Raw genomic sequence first — 16,715 nt, 5'->3', positions numbered from 1 at the left:
TAAACCGCGATAAAACTCGCGTGTTCACGTGTAGCAACGCGGTATCGTAACGTAGCCTAGTTGTCCGTTCGTGCACACCGATCGCAGTGATTGTTCCGATTTCATCGTGCGACGAAACGCAGCACGCCGACGATGGATCCGAGCTTCGGTACGATTACAGCTTGTTCGAAGTGTTTTCGAATACGGTTGCCACTACGAGTACGATGGAACGAACTTTGTTCGTCGAAAAGAAATTTTAGTCGACGCTCGATTAACTGAATTTTCGCTAGTTGAGTTTGTTGTAATTTGAACGAACGAAAGTAGAACTTTTAATGTTGTTACACGATACTTTTCCTAGGAAAAATATAAAATTGTCTAAATGAATAACTTGAAGAATACTCTTTTCTTCTTGAGTGAAATATCTCACACGTTCGAAACAATTGAGCGAAGAATTCATAGGGAGTAGTAGACCACCAGTGAAGGACTATGAATTCACAGTAGTACGACTGTACCTTGGCTCAGACATCTAACCCAGAGCTCACTCTCTTCGTTCGAGATATCTCTTTCAATTAGTCTCAATGAAAATCGACTTCGTACGGATTTTGCATACGTGCACGAACGGGTTATTTAAAAGCGTATCGAATTTCAATTAAAAAGGGACAATTTCAATTTTTACGGGAAAAAAGGAAGAATACCCGTATTGGCGACGTAAAAAGCATAATGTTCGATGGCCAACAATTTATTATGCATCGAAAGCTGACAAAGTTTTAATTTATACTTTTTTTCTTTCTTTCTTTTTTTTTTTTTTTTTTTATCAACTTATCGAAGACATTTTAAAGAAACGCAGCAATTGCCACGACGGAGAACACATAATTACATATATTTAAGCGACACCTGTTCCGCATTTAAGCAAGTAAACCTTGAGCAAGTAGAATCTTCCGTATTTAAATGCAACAAAGCAATCAATCTTGTATCAGTGATCGTAAGCAATATATTTTTTACATTTGAGCGACACCTGTTCTGCAGTGGAGCAAGTAAGCCCCGAGCGAGTAACGTCTTCCACGTTTAAGTGTAACGAAGTAATCAATTTTTTTACCGATGGTTAATTATAATTTTTATACGGTATTACGAAGCAATAAAGTAGTGACAATGTACTAAATTACAAACGGAAGCACCTTCGAAGTCCACCATCCAGTTAACCTAATTGAACTACGCAGTTTACTAACCTTCTTTCTCAACTATCCAACATAAACTTCGAAAAAACCGAAAATTTATCATATCGCGCGCAACGTATTTCAAAAGTATCAGAACTCAGACTGATCCAGGGAAAATTACAAAATTACAAAAAACAGTATTTGACCACTATCTTTCTACGTTACAACGTTCGTCAAACAATTCTATCGTAAGCTGCCGAATATTGGAATTTTTCAATTCTGAAACAGGCACACGCGCGATATTTGTCTCCGAACGATTCGAGAAGTAAATCAGAAGCAGCAAGCACTGTTCCCTCGTAACCACCCATTAATAACTTGGATGATTAAACTGGCAATACGCTTTTTCCCCGAAAACGGGAACAGCTCGTCTGGCGCAATAAAACAGCCGGAACTTCCGTGAACGCGGCGCGATCGTGCGCAAGCTGCAGAAATAGCAGGCGCGCGATGCGATAAAACGATTAAGCGGATCGTCGTGAGTCTGGATGGCAGGTGCCAATAAAAATCGGTTACGTCTTATTACGGTTGACCTAGATTTTGACCGAGTCACAAGCAGCCAGCCCTTGTAATCTTAATAAGGTGATCCACACGGTGTAGCGCGCGATATACGCGGCCCCGTTTGTCCCGTTCGTGATGATTGAATAATCTCGTGGCAGAGAACGAGCGCCGATGTTCTCGGAAGCGGAATATCCATAGACACGCGACCGGCTCTTTCCGCTTTCGCTCCGTGCGCATCGATCGCCGTGCTATTTTATTAAGCAGCGGTTTTAATAAAACCGATGCCCGCGAAACACGGCCAGCAGCTTTCACGACTCGCAACCGAGATGTACGATGTTCGTACATTGTTTACCAATTGCGAACACACGAAAACACAAAAGCTGATTGCTGGTTTCAAGATTCGGGGAGAATATTACACGGGTATTCTTGACCGCACGGCCTCTTGACTATACAGTGTCTGACAATATCATGCAGAGTGTCCGAGGAACAGGCAAACTTTGTCAGAATGTTTCGTGAATATAATCAAGTAGAAAGGAGGATCATTTAGCGGAAAATTCATCTAAGAATTCCGTTAAAATATTTGTCAAAACACTTTCGTTTTTTCTGAGCTTGTTTCTTAACAGTAGGATTGTTCGAGAATTGTAGAAATTTCTCTGTCTGTTAAAATGAAAATCAACGTTTGGAAGGTAAAAGTTCAAAGATTCTCGAATTATAAAACTTTTCATTAACATCAAAATTACTGAAGATTAAGGTATAAAATTTGTATCAGAGGAATGAAAGTTTAGATTTCTGTTCAACAAGAAATGAATGTATTTTTTATGAAATTATTTATCGTTATTACGTTGCGAGAAAGAATTTGAAATAAAAATAGATTTGCCATTTAAGCGGTGAAAGAGAAAAAGCGTAGATGCAATTGTAACAATTTGGATAATTCTAGCAATAAGAAGTGTCTCCATCTATTAGCCCAGAACGGAAATCAAACGTACACAGAATGTACACAATTGGCAGAACTATTGCGTACTAGAATAGACAATGCTTTTCTACATGACCCATGTTTTGGAGATCACCTAACTCCGTACCATTTTCATGTCACATCCTACTATATCGATTTATGGAGGCTTTTCACCACAGCGCTACTAGTAACAGGAATTAAAATTAGAAAATATGAAGGATAATATTACATATGCATCGAAAATTATTTATTGAATCATTGACTAACTAGAATAGACTGAACATCCAAAGCTTTTCCGAGTTCCATGTTTTGGGAGTCATCTAATCCCTATATCATTTTCATGTCACATCCTACCGTATCGATTGACGCAGGTTTTGTACCGAAGCGCCACTAATAGGAATTAAAATCAGAAATTTCCTGGAGAGGCCTTATCCTCTCGAGCACTGACCCTGGCATCGAAAATAAGTATTGAACATGAAAAAAATATGGAAAAAGAAAAGTAAAAGACTATCAATGCGCGCGTTTAAGTAACAATCCGCAAACTCACTGACTCTAATTTCGCGAATTAAATTTAAATGAATTAATAACAGCCATTTCGCTCAAATAAATATTAAAATATTACGCAACAAAGACTGATTCTACTAGCCGCATTGCACGTGGTCACAAAAATTTTCTGAAAATAAAGCTGATTAGTAGAGGAAGAACGAGGAGTATGTTCATTTAGAAAATACTGCTATTTCTCTAAAATGATTATAAAGAAACTGAATATCTATTGCCCGTTTGGAAAAAGTAAGCATATTGTAGCAAAGTATAGTATAGTAGAGTACGAAAACTTCGAATTTAATAATGTAATACAAGAATATATATCCATTTGAAAGTATATACCATTAAGTTACTACGATCTCCATATTTGAAATAAAATATTAACTGATTTAATTTTCTCCATTTTTATCCTTGTATCCCATATAATTATGAAATTACATATTGTGAATTGTATTTCAAATGTATATAAATTATATATCAAATGTTATACAAAATGTATGAAATGTTACCAATTTTCCGTGAAAGTTCATCAGATTGTCCGTTAATGATCGTGGCGTCTATGCATTCTATGCTATCTTCACAATTAAGGAATAACCTGTAAAGAAAGAAAGCAGAAGTCAAAACAAATGCGTCAAATCAAAAATGTGTAAAAATGAAGCAATAATCAATTTCAAAATTCTATTAAAAAGGCGTATAAGCTATAGGTACAAGTTTGAAAAAAAATTAGCAACTGTTCTAGATCACTGACGATCACTGACGGAGACTCATTACCAATTAAACTTCCGTCGTGTGCACATCGACCAAAATTTAGGAGTGAGTTTTAAATAATATTTTTGAATATTCTAATTGTTTAATTAGACAATAAGTTCTCTTTAAAAACATTTCCAACAATTATTTAAAATTTTTAGTTGATCATTTGTAGCGATCGAGTCAGTAATACGTTTCTACTAATTGTTTCCCGTCGATCGATTAACGCGGTCAGGTATATATTTCGATCGATACGGAAATAAGAGGTCAGTACAAATCGAAATTTCGTTGCGTACGCATTGACGCAAATTTAAGAAGCAAATTCTTAAATAATATTTCTGAATATTCTAATTATTTAAACTCTTATTTCTTATTCTAATTATCTGAATATTATCTAATATTTCTAATAAATTATATTAATAACAATTAAACAATAAATTCTATTCTGTAATGTTCCTAAGTGTTATTCAAAATTTTTAACTAATAATTTATAAGAATCTTGCACAATATACTTAGGAGAAATGACTTTGACTTATTGCATGAAATGATTAATTTAATTGTTTAATTGTAATTAAAAGATTTTAGTATAAAAGTTGTGAAAATTATTAAATAATGTCTAGAAATATTGTAGAAATAAATTAATTGTTGCAAAGTGAATTATTCAAACTGTAAAATAATGTATTCCGATGATATTTTTTTATACTAACAATTTTAACTCTTACTTGTAACAACTGAATTAGTGATTGAATTCCCAAGCATTATTTTATAGTTTCAATAATTCATTTACAATAATTAAATTATTTTATTTACAATAACGGAAAAGATAGTTACATAATACATATATTTCCTGCTGAAACAATAAACGAGCGAAAATTTTTATATGCTGCGCTTATATGTTATTCTCGATTATTGTTCTGTTGTATGTTATTCTGCTTAACTCGATTTCTGACTACATAACTTTTCTTTACATTAATTTCTATTTAATATACATCAATGCAGTTATAACTTAAATATTAATAAAATTATGAAAGTGTAAATTTAGTTTCAGCCAGTTATGGATAAAAAAATTAATAAATTATTACATTTGACATTGTAACATATTTATGAAAGGGTAACCATGCGACAGAAATCCAAAAACTATTGATTAGTATAATAGAAAAACTGTTTCGAAATACTAAAAAGAAATTATCAACAGTTCCGGGTCACGGAACATTAAATTAACCTTCAGCGGTACGGAGGCTCATTACCAATTGAACTTCGGTCGTGTGCACATCGACCAAAATTTAGGAGTGAGTTTTAAATAATATTTCTGAATAATCCAATTGTTTAAATATTATTTAATATTTCTAATATTTTATTTGTAACAATTAAACAATAAATTCTCTTCTAAGTAATGCTTCTAAGTGTAATTTAAAATTTTTAACTAATAATTTATAACAATCTTGGACAAAGACCACTTAAGAGAAGTGACTTTGAAAGTGATTTATGAAAGTGTAACCTTGCGATAGAAATCGAAAAACTATTGATTAGTATAATAGAAAAATACTTTCGAAAAACTAAAAAAAAAAAAAATTATCAACAGTTCCAGGTCACTGTCGATCGACAATAAATTAACCTTCAGCGGTACGAAGAGTCATTACCAATTGAATTTCCGTCGTGTGCACATCGACCAAAATTTAAGAGTGAGTTTTAAATAAGTGTCTGCAACCAAACCTTAATCAACAATTCTGACTTCAAGGATTGGTAAGTTACATGGTGTGGTTTCTTTGGTGTTGGGTTAATACTTGATCGTGATTATTTGAACCTGAATACGAGTTCAATTTCCATGACATGTATCGTAGTCGTACATGATATATTTTATTGGTTACCATTCTTTAACAATTACCGTGATATACGTTATATTTCTGCATATATATAAATAATATTAGTTTAACAATACTATTGCTATTTAAATATTATTAGATACTTCCAGAATTTCTCTTTGAATCTATAATTTGCAAAATAATTTAGTCCCTTACTATTAATTAGTCAAACAAGAATATTTCTTCTTATCTTAAATTAGTCATTAGATCGATCAAACAATTATGCCTTATTTTACGAATACCATTTCTGTTTCTAACATTTTACTTAAATTCAATATAAGTTGAAACCTGTGTGAGAAATATATGGAACAAATACTGATTTACAATACATTATAATGAGACCCGTGCATAGTCACCTCCACGTGGTGGGTCTTGGTAATTGATATCGTTTTACAAACATTAAAGTTTGTAAAACGTTATCAAGCTAAATTGTANAAGCTAAATTGTAAAACGATATGCTTTAATGTTTGTGAAACGATATCAAGCTAAGTACTACGCAACCTACAGTTCAGTTTGGATCGTAAAAATTTCTTTCCATTCTTTATTTCACGATCTAAACTGAGCTGTAGGTACAATTAGTTGATAAGTAAACTATTGGGCCCCCAGCGGGCCACTGATGGACGACTAGGAATCACGCATGGACATCGTGGGATGCGTGCGTCTTAGACTTAAATTTAATTTTAATTTTCTTGCGTTTAGTTTTAGTTAATTATAAGATAGTTAGTATCTGGGACGACGAGGAACATCGTGGGATGCGAGCGTCTTAGCATTAAGTTGCGTGCGTTTAGTTTTAGTTAATTATAAGATAGTTAATGTTTGTAAATTCACTGTGAGCGCATTTTGTACAAAGACACGTTTATTTAACTTGAGACGAAATCAGGGATACCTCCTCTCTTCTCTTCTTTCGTCCGTTGTTACTATTGTTACTGTCATTGCACTACAGTAGAGTTACTTTTGTCACTGTCGTTGCACTAGAATAGAGTTACTTTGTCACTGTTCTTGCACTACAGTAGAGTTACTTTTGTTACTGTCATTGCACTAGAATAGATTTTCCAACTTTCGTTGTCAGTGTGTCAAATCGGGGGACTGCAGCCTCGTCCGAGGTAGGTCCTTTTAGTCTAGTGTCCTTTGTAATCCGGCTCAACGGTTCTTCGGAACCCCACTGTGTCGTTGGGGGTAGCATTAGACTAGTTGCCTCTAAATGCTCGAATCTCGATTTGACACACTGACAAATCGCGGTTTTCATTTTTCATTTCGCGTCATATCTCTTACAAGGCACGATATTGAAGCGTGTCAATAGTTTTATTTCTCTTATTTCGTTCAAAGCTTAATAAATGTGTGTTTGATACAAAACGCGCTGGTAGGTCTGCGAGTTATTGTACAGTTATTGTGAGCATTGTATGATTCTATGTATTGTGTGCATTGTATGAATTGTGTGCATAGTATGAATTGTATGAATTGTGTGCATAGTATGAATTGTATGAATTGTATGATATGTATGAATTGTATGAGTTGTATGATCTGTATGAACTGTATGAGTTGTATGATCTGTATGAATTGTATGAGTTGTATGATCNAAGGCACGATATTGAAGCGTGTCAATAGTTTCGTTTCCCTAATTTCGTTCAAAGTTTAATAAACGTGTCTTTGATACAAAACGCGCTGGTAGGGCTGCGAATTATTGTACAGTTATTGTGAGCATTGTATGATTCTATGTATTGTGTGCATTGTGTGCATTGTATGAATTGTGTGCATAGTATGAATTGTATGAGTTGTATGATCTGTATGAATTGTATGAGTTGTATGAATTCTATGAATTGTATGATCTGTATGAATTGTATGAACTGTACGAATTGTATGCATTGTATGTAATGTATAATTGTATTATTTTATGCATTGTATGTATTTCTATGATTGTGAGGGATATGAACTTATTGTTAACGCGATCATTTTTTGGGAGACAGAGTTCCATAGTTCAATCTCATACTTGCGTATTAGAGTTAAGATTTACATTTAAGCTTGAGATTGAACTATGGAGAACGTCTGTCTCCATTTTACGTAACCTCGGGCCAAGTAGTATAAAACACTCGGTATTCATTAAGTTCAATGCCGAGTTGCTTGAATGTAATGGAGAGTGGTTGGGAATAGGGCCCGGGGCGGGTCTCGTGCGTAGTCACCTCCTCGTGGTGAGACCTGGTAATTGATATCTTTTTACAAACATTAATGTTTGTAAAACGATATCAAGCTAAGACCTACGCTAAGAATCTATAGTTCTTCGGTTCTATAGGCCGTGAATATTTCTTTCCTTTCTTTATTTCACGGTTCTAAACTGAACTGTAGGTACAATTAGTTGATAAGTAAACTATTGGGCCCCCAGCGGGCCACCGATGGACGACGAGGGATGCGTGCGTCTTAGCTTTAAGTTGTGTGAATTTGGTTTTAGTTAACCATAAGATAGTTAATATCTGTAAATTCACTGTACTTAGACACGTTATTTTTGCATTTTAGGAGCTAACTAGAACACAGGAAGAAAGCATAGAGTTTAAAAACAAAACAAAGATAGAAATGCAACAGTTCATAAATTAATCCTCTCAATTAATATTTTTTGCAAATGTAAATTTGCTCGACTGATGGACATGTAGCGGCCTACGCATCCATTACTACAAGTTCCGAACACTTAAATACCACAAGCCGCAAGTGGATGTGCGCTTAACGACGAATCGAGGCGATCACCGATGTTAAGCATACAGCGTGCGGAACACCGCTAGGATGGGTGACCGTTCCTAAGTGGTTCATAACAAATAAGCCTTCTGAGACAGAAGTCGTGTCGCCGCCATCGGCCCCACTGGATAAAAAAGTCTATAAGCGATCTCGAGACGAAATGCAACTCCACCTTCTATATATTAATACTTCATATCTTTACCTCATTCTTCCTTTCCTAAACACATCCATCCTAACATCAAATATCAACTCAATCCCTTCAGGCATTGAAACGCTAGCATCGCGCAGCGGTGAGTTGATGAAACCTAAAGTCTATCACTGTCTTTATCGCACAGTAGTGCTTTCCTTGTTTATCACATCTCATATAAGAGTCTGTCCTAGTTGCACGTTCGTGTAGTTCTTGTCTATAGGCTGCATAAATCTGTCTCTTTGTGGCACACTGGTTGGGCGCGCCTTATCTGTGATGCTAGTGCGACCATCTCTCTTAGCCTAGACTGATACTGAAAGTACGAAAAATCCAACCCAACAGATAAAGCGGCACCTGTCTCGCTAATAAGCACACAAGAGTGTGACAGACAAAAGCGCACATTAGCGTACAACAAAGACAAACTTTTGTAATGCGATAGACGAGGATCGCACTACTGTGCGACAAGGACAGTGATCTATTTTAATTCCACTGACTCATCGCTACGCGGCGCTAGCGTTTCAATACCCATAAATCGAGTAAATTTACAAAAAAAAAAAAAAAAAATTAATTAGGATGATTGATTCGCAAACTTCTGCAGTCAGATATTGTCGTAGCCCTAAATTTTTCTAAACTTTCTTTTTCATCTTCTATGTCATTTGATTTGTAAAATGCAGCCGTAACAAACTTCCAATAATAATGTATCCGATATACCAAGTCTATTCCATGCGCGTATCTTACGTTAGGCAAAAACTGCGAGATAAATGTAATAAAGAAATAATTTAATGTCGTGACACGAGCACAACGTTGATAAGAAATTCAATACAACCAATAGAAACGAAATGGTGGTGATGACAAGCAATGCCTAAATCAATCCAGTACGATAACGCACAGAATATCATACGGATCTGCGTAATTACTTCCAATACATTCTACGAAGTCTAAGATATCGGTAAAATCAGCATGTCGGTTGAAAAAGCACCACGAATTCTTTCGATACAGAGTCACGTAGTGTCCGGTTACGTTGGTAATAAAAGTGCAGTATTTCCTTTGCAGGTAAAGGCGTGTTCTTTTTTTTTTTTTTCCTTTTTTTCATTGCGAAACTCATCAGCAAAAATTCGCCACGGTCTTTCCATCATCCATCAGTTAGGCAGCCTTGTCGTACCTTGAAAATGGTTTTCACGTGTTCACCTGCACGTTCCTCTCGACAATTACAATCGAGTTTTAGAAAATATATCCGCCATGGCGCACATACAAGAAATAAGAAATATAAAAATCGTAATCTGCTTTATTTAGTTGTTGGGTTTCGAAGTAGATGCAATTAATTCCGTTCAACTTTCCAATCACACTGGCTACAAAGTCTTCAAAGGTCAGGTGCTAAATGACAAGGATTTAGGTAAAATGAAAATTCTTTTAAAGAAAAAACCTAACTGATAGAGAACAGTCTGTGTTCATCCACAATTACTTTGTAGAGGAATTGATAAATGGTTTAGTAGAGAACAATTTGAATAATTACACGCATCTGATTACCGGATACGTTGGTTCTGCTTCGTTTTTAAAAAAAATAACAGAAGTGATCCGCACGTTGAAACAGAAAAACCCAAGTCTCATATATGGTAATTAATTCAGTATATTTAACTGATCTCTTACACTCTGTTGAAAATATTATTTCGCTTGTTATAAAACCGTGAAAATCTTTTTTCAATATCAGTGTGCGATCCAGTTATGGGAGACAATGGAAAAATGTACGTTCCTGAAGCGTTAAAAGAAATTTATAGAAAAGAAATAGTACCACTGGCTGACATTGTAGTACCGAACCAGTTTGAATTGGAGTAAGTAATGTATTTATAAACCCAAATATAAGTTGATCATGTAATACATCACATTGATATGTTATTACAGATTATTAAGCAACACAAAGATTAATACAATGTCTGAATTACAAAATGCTTTGAAAGAATTGCATAAAATTGGTCCCCAAACTGTGGCTGTTTCATCAACAGAGATGAATGACAAACTAACAGCCATAGTCAGTACAAGTAAAGGTAATTTTATTTGAATTAAATAAATCACTTCAATAAAATTCACTTCATATAAAATTTACTTTAATTTCAGACAATAAGTTGATAAAAATTGACATTCCAAAGATACCAGCAAACTTCACAGGTTCTGGAGATCTGTTTGCTGCTTTATTCTTAGCTCACACGTATTTACAAGACAATATAAAAGCTGCCATTGAAAAAACTATAAATTCTTTATACAGAGTCCTGCTAAAGACTTATGAATATTCCAAAGGTACTTGTTTGTTCTTTGTCATTTCTTTACATAAAGATATGAAAAATGATAACATTTTTAAAAATTCTTACTAGCATGTCAAGATAAAGAATCTCAACTTGCAAGAAGAATTGAACTGCGTTTAATACAAAGCAAGAACTGCATTGAAAATCCAGAAATTTGCTTGTTTGCTGAACCGCTTACATCAGCAAATTAAATGGTTCATTAATATATATCAATATGTTGTACATATATATATTAAACTTTCTGTTAAATCTAACGTTACTGATCCGGCTCGAAGGACCAAATGTCCTCGATCAAATTGTCTCGCGCTAGACTTGAATATCGCACTCGTGTGTGCCTGAACTTGAGTTAACTACGATCGTTTCGCGATTGAACTCCTTACGCCCGAAGAACCACCCACGACAATGTGGTCGATTTACCGAAGTCGACGTGTTCTACTGCGTACTGAGGAAATCTCGAGGTTTTCGATGTACTCGAGACGAGTGTCTCCGAATTTCTACCGACGAGAGATTATACGTATCTCTCCCTTAACACTTTCTATTAACTTACAATACAATCAATATTTTAATGTCTTCCAATATCAAAAAATTACTTAGTTTACTATTTATTAACTTACGAAAGCTTATGAAATGAAAAATACTTTTTATGAATCAGTCAAAGAAATTAATAAATACTTATACGCACACAAAATACTATATACAAATTTATATAATGAATAAACTTGCTTCGAATTACTCGCAATAATTCTTTAATGTTAAACGAGGTACAATGTTCATTGACTGAAGTTCTTGGAACAGTAGTTTACAGGCATATGGCATAGAAATCGTAGAAACACATGAACTAGAACGACAACTATGACACCAACCGCTATATGCCATCAAACCACATTTGTTACATACATCAACATCGAATGCATCACTCGATATCATGAGCCTTTCTATCAACATCATACTAGCACCATATCCGATTAGACAGTCCCGTTCCATTTCACCTAATCTTAAACCACCTTCTTTAGCCCGACCTTCCGTTGGTTGACGAGTTAACACAGCCCTCGGTCCTCGAGCACGGGCGTGCATTTTATCTTGCACCATATGTTTCAATTTTTGATAATATACCTGCATTTCAAATTATATTTTTACAACAATGTATATGATTAACGTTAATTTAAGATCCAAAGTTAAGACGTTAACTTACCGGTCCAGAATAAATATACGCCTGTAATGGCTCTCCTGTAATGCCGGAATAGAAGAAGTCTTTGCCCAGATAATTATAACCGTGCTTTACCAGTTCTTGAGAAACATCTTCAACTTTTGAACCGCCAAATGCTAAACAAAAAATAAGAATTGTTAGAAGTAAATTATTGTTTTAAAAAAATGATCAAAACAAAATATAATTGCTGCACCTGTGCCATAATGATATTCTCCTTTTATAACACCAGCTTTACCAGAAAGTAATTCCATTAATTTTCCAACGGTCATACGTGAAGGAAAACCATGTGGATTCATAATCATATCGGGACATATTCCATGATCATTAAACGGCATATCTTCTTGTTCCACGATCAATCCTGTGTATAAAGATCAACAGTTTATACCAATGTATCTACAAAATTGAATGATAAAATATATAAGTACATACCAGTTACACCTTTCTGTCCATGCCGACTACTAAATTTGTCACCTATCTCAGGCCTCCGAGTCTGTCGTAACAACAATTTAATTAAAAACGCGTCTTCTGCGTTGCTGGAAATCATAACCTTTTCAACATAAGCAGGAACAGGTCCTTTGTAAACTACTGGAACATCTTTGTATTCCGTCTGCGTTTGAACATTACCGGCATTCACTGGCCCTATATTTGCGGCCGGTGATGATTTATTTACCATTACCTATAAAAAAAGAGGGAAAAAAACTTGTCGATTATATAATCGCATGTAATTCAGCCATTGCTAGTGAATTTAAAAATGAACCTTTCTATTCTCCAACATTTCTCCGGGTGCAGCAATTCCATCACTGTCGATTACGTCATGTTTCGGAACAGGTTTCTTCGTAACAGAATCAAGCAATGGGCCCATTATTCGATCATACGTCTGATTTGCGTACCTCTTTAACGTGCATTTTGCATTTCTATATACCAAACACCTTCCATATCCTCTGTCAATTGAAGCCTTGTTTAAGATAAGAGCATCTTCAATATCGTAACCACTATAAGACATGACGGCTACTATTGCATTTTGACCAGCAGGTAGTTTATCAAAGTTTATCAGTTCTATCGTTCGGGATTTAACCATAGGCGTTTGAGGGTAAACCAAATTGTACATTAATGTATCGATACGATTGCGCTGATTGTAACCAATAGTTCCCATTGCTTGCTTTCCCATAGCACATTGGTAGGTATTTCTTGGACTTTGGTTATGATGTGGATACGGTACTAGACCAGCACAAACTCCGAGTAACGTAAACGGCTCAATTTCTAAATGCGTCGTTTTTTCATTAATATGCGATTCATTGAATGCAATGGAACTGTCATTTTCTTCATTCACATCCAAATACTCGAGCAAACCTAAAAATATCGTGGTATTGTTAAAAGCAAAATAGGATTTTGTTATTTATATTTTCTGCTAACCATCTTGTAAAAAATCTTCAAAGCTTCGTACTCCTTGTTCAAGCAGTTTTATATGCTCCTCTTGTAGACATGGGTTACCATTCTCTACAATAATGTATGGTCTACATAATCGTCCTCCGTCAGAACTAATTTGAACGCATCTATGAACATTATAACAATTACATAAAATTGTAATGTTATGCGTAATGTAATTTCTAAATCAATGTTACCTATGTTGATGTTGTGTATATATAGAGACAAAGCCATTTATCAGACCTCTCCTTCGTAATGACCTAAAGATTTTTACAAGTCTCTGATAATTTCTGATTATACCCAGGATATTACCATTTATAAACACCATGTAAACATTTTTATTATTTATTTCCTCTCCACCAAGTATATTAACGTTTTCAACTCCCAAGTTGAAAGCCAATCTAACGATTGGTTCTTCATCAATTTCTGTGGTAATATGAGTCATAAGAGCTAAATTTTTAACTAAACCACAACCCTACAAAAAGACTTGTATAAATAATTTCAAATGCCATGAGTAATAATTGAGGCAAACATGAAGAAACAATACTAACTTCTCCTTCAGGAGTATCGCTAGGACACAACATTCCCCATTGCGATGGTTGCAAAGATCGAGGCCCAGATACTTTCCTAGTTTTTTCAAATTGTGAATTAACTCGTGTCATCATACCGAGTGCCGAAATATAAGAAAGTCTGGATAAAACTTGAGTAACCCCGTGCCGTTCCATTTTAAATCGTTTAATCGTCCAATTGCCCTGTTTAATATAATATAATTTTTATGTAATCTCAAATGTTTCTTAGATATCTATATACTTATTTACTCACAGATGATATAGCAAATGCCAATCCATTAGTAATTTGATCCTGTCTCATATGTTTTACAATATCAAATTGTGCAGCTTTAATTTTTGGTATGTTTTTATCAGCTATTTGCTTTAACTGAAAATGTTAAATATTACAATAAATAAAATAATATCAAAAATCATAAATTTAATTATGATTTTTATTTAATATTATCGCACGTTATATACCTCCCAATTAAATCTTTTAAATAAATCTTCAAACATTAAGGACAACAAAGAACCAGCCAATTCCAATCGTTTGTTACCGTAGTAATCTCTATCATCTACAAGGTTCTCATCAGATTGTGCTTTCATAACTTTGCGAACCATTAAAGCAGTGTAAGTGGCTTTCATTTTAAAATTAAAGTCTACGACCTGTAACATTATATTAGATATAAAGCAATACCGCTTATAGTATTTTATTACAATTATAATTTCCAAATTACCTACAGGAACATGAGACAAAATATTAGTTGCCAATATATCCTTCATTTCATCTGTAATGCTAGATTTTAGGATTGAATATCTTTTCTGTTTTCTTTTACTGCTAAGAAACCTAAAACAGTACTTGAAATCAATATTCATTAATACACCTAATACTACTCTAACATACCTTAATGCTTGATTTTGAGCAAATATATTCAAAGTATGGCATTCTTCTAAACTGGGCGCAAACTTTTTCATAAATTCTTCTTCTGTGCCAATAAGTTGCATAATTTCTTGATCACTAACAATTCCCATTGCTTTAAATATTATTGTCACCGGTATGTCCTACATACATATAATAATGTAATTACATAACATTAAATATCTTTCACGTTTTAATATATACAGTTGCAACGTACACTTACATCAACAAAAATGTTGTGTCTCATGTAATACTTTCCACCTTTTCCTACAATATTAGTTTTGGTTTTCCTTTCATGAGTAGAGCTATTACAAGATGCCACAATACATCCTTTACTATCATCCTCTAGAATAATTCTATTTCTAAGCATTTGTTCTTGTATCAGAATTACTTTTTCTTGGCCGTTCACTATAAAATAACCGCCAGGATCATGAGGACATTCATTCATTTTTGCCAATTCAAAATGCGACTTGCCAGTTAATACGCAGTTTGAACTTCTTAACATAATAGGCATTCTAAGAAAAAAAAAGACAACAGTCAATTGAGTTCATATTACAAGTGTGAAATTGTTGATATTTGAAAAGTATTTTATTAAAAGTTTTATACCTGCCAATCAATAAATTATTTTTGATTATTGGTTGGTGACCTCTTATATATTCAATATCAACTGTAATTGGAGCAGAATAATTTAAGTCTCTTAAACGACATTCATGTGGAGTAACAGAACGTGTTACATTAAAACCTTCCTCAACATCTGGTATGCCAACATGAATGTTCAAATATCTACCAAAAAAATGTGACATAATTAACGGTGCAATAAATCAATGAATTAATGTGCGAAACAATCGCTTACTTTATATAAAATAAAGGATCAGCATCACTAAGCACTTTCTCATTTGCCTTTACAATTTTTTTGATTTCCACGTTTATAAAGTAATTAAATGAGTCAATATGTTGCTTAACTAAGCCTCTCCCCTTAAGAAAAGCGGGTACAAGTTTCCACTTGTCCTGTAAAAATGTGATATTGCAAATAATTATTTGTAGTAAATTTTGTTGAATAAATCATAGGTTAACATCATTCATACCTGGATGTGTTTTATCACTTTATTATATTTTGCTTCCGATTTAATATTAACTTTCATTTCCCCCATCTTTTTATTTATGGAAATTATAACATAAAAGTTGAAATAGATCGTTCAAAATATGATATAAGTCGCTAATACCCTTTTTCTAACCTATACTTTAACGAAACATTTTCGTCGTAACGTTGAATATACAGTACAATATTTATAAATCTGTAAAAACCTTTAATTGGAAAAAATGAAATAAATGAAATAATTGTATAAATAAAAAAAGGGATATATTATAATATGAAAAAGAATATGACTAGCATTTAGGTACGCACAAACCATGCACCAACACGCTTAGTATAACTATACACAAATACACAATACGTACCACGTGGTATTGTATATTATTCTGTTTCAAATGCATATATTAGGATATATATAAAATGTTCTGTTGATAGATTATCAACAAATTTACCTAAATATTTTCTTAATATTATAATATGAAATTTATAATATGAAATATTTAAATGGAAATATGCCAAATATTTA

General features: G+C 33.8%; 2 protein-coding genes across 3 annotated transcripts; one reads left to right on the top strand and one right to left on the bottom strand.

The window, feature by feature from the left end:
• Positions 1-9,475: 9,475 nt before the first annotated feature.
• On the top strand, positions 9,476-11,645 carry LOC122529053 (pyridoxal kinase). The gene is made up of 7 exons (XM_043654827.1): positions 9,476-9,753; positions 9,994-10,093; positions 10,170-10,313; positions 10,409-10,529; positions 10,600-10,742; positions 10,813-10,992; positions 11,067-11,645. Exons 1-7 carry the CDS (start codon positions 9,661-9,663, stop codon positions 11,186-11,188), a joined length of 903 nt encoding a protein of 300 aa, XP_043510762.1. The 5' UTR covers positions 9,476-9,660; the 3' UTR covers positions 11,189-11,645.
• Positions 10,758-16,537, bottom strand: LOC122528965 (DNA-directed RNA polymerase III subunit RPC2). Of its 2 annotated transcripts, XM_043654659.1 has the most exons (17): positions 16,502-16,523; positions 16,182-16,401; positions 15,950-16,104; positions 15,703-15,879; positions 15,320-15,611; positions 15,082-15,239; positions 14,919-15,024; positions 14,658-14,843; positions 14,452-14,565; positions 14,181-14,381; positions 13,827-14,104; positions 13,618-13,757; positions 12,962-13,554; positions 12,634-12,880; positions 12,398-12,562; positions 12,190-12,320; positions 10,758-12,110 (listed from the first exon to the last, which is right to left on the bottom strand). In XM_043654659.1, the coding sequence occupies exons 2-17, from the start codon at positions 16,245-16,247 to the stop codon at positions 11,727-11,729; spliced, it is 3,393 nt and encodes a 1,130-aa protein (XP_043510594.1). In that variant the 5' UTR covers positions 16,248-16,401; positions 16,502-16,523; the 3' UTR covers positions 10,758-11,726. The 2 variants fall into 2 exon arrangements, with proteins under 2 accessions (XP_043510594.1, XP_043510586.1); XM_043654651.1 differs by having other exon boundaries at positions 16,182-16,537.
• Positions 16,538-16,715: the final 178 nt, after the last annotated feature.

The sequence above is a fragment of the Frieseomelitta varia genome, unplaced genomic scaffold, assembly GCF_011392965.1.
Source record: "Frieseomelitta varia isolate USP_RPSP 00005682 unplaced genomic scaffold, Fvar_1.2 scaffold_130, whole genome shotgun sequence".
Lineage (NCBI taxonomy): Eukaryota > Metazoa > Arthropoda > Insecta > Hymenoptera > Apidae > Frieseomelitta > Frieseomelitta varia.
The sequence above is the reverse complement of the archived record's forward strand: the minus strand, read 5'-3'. Positions and strand labels throughout refer to the sequence as shown.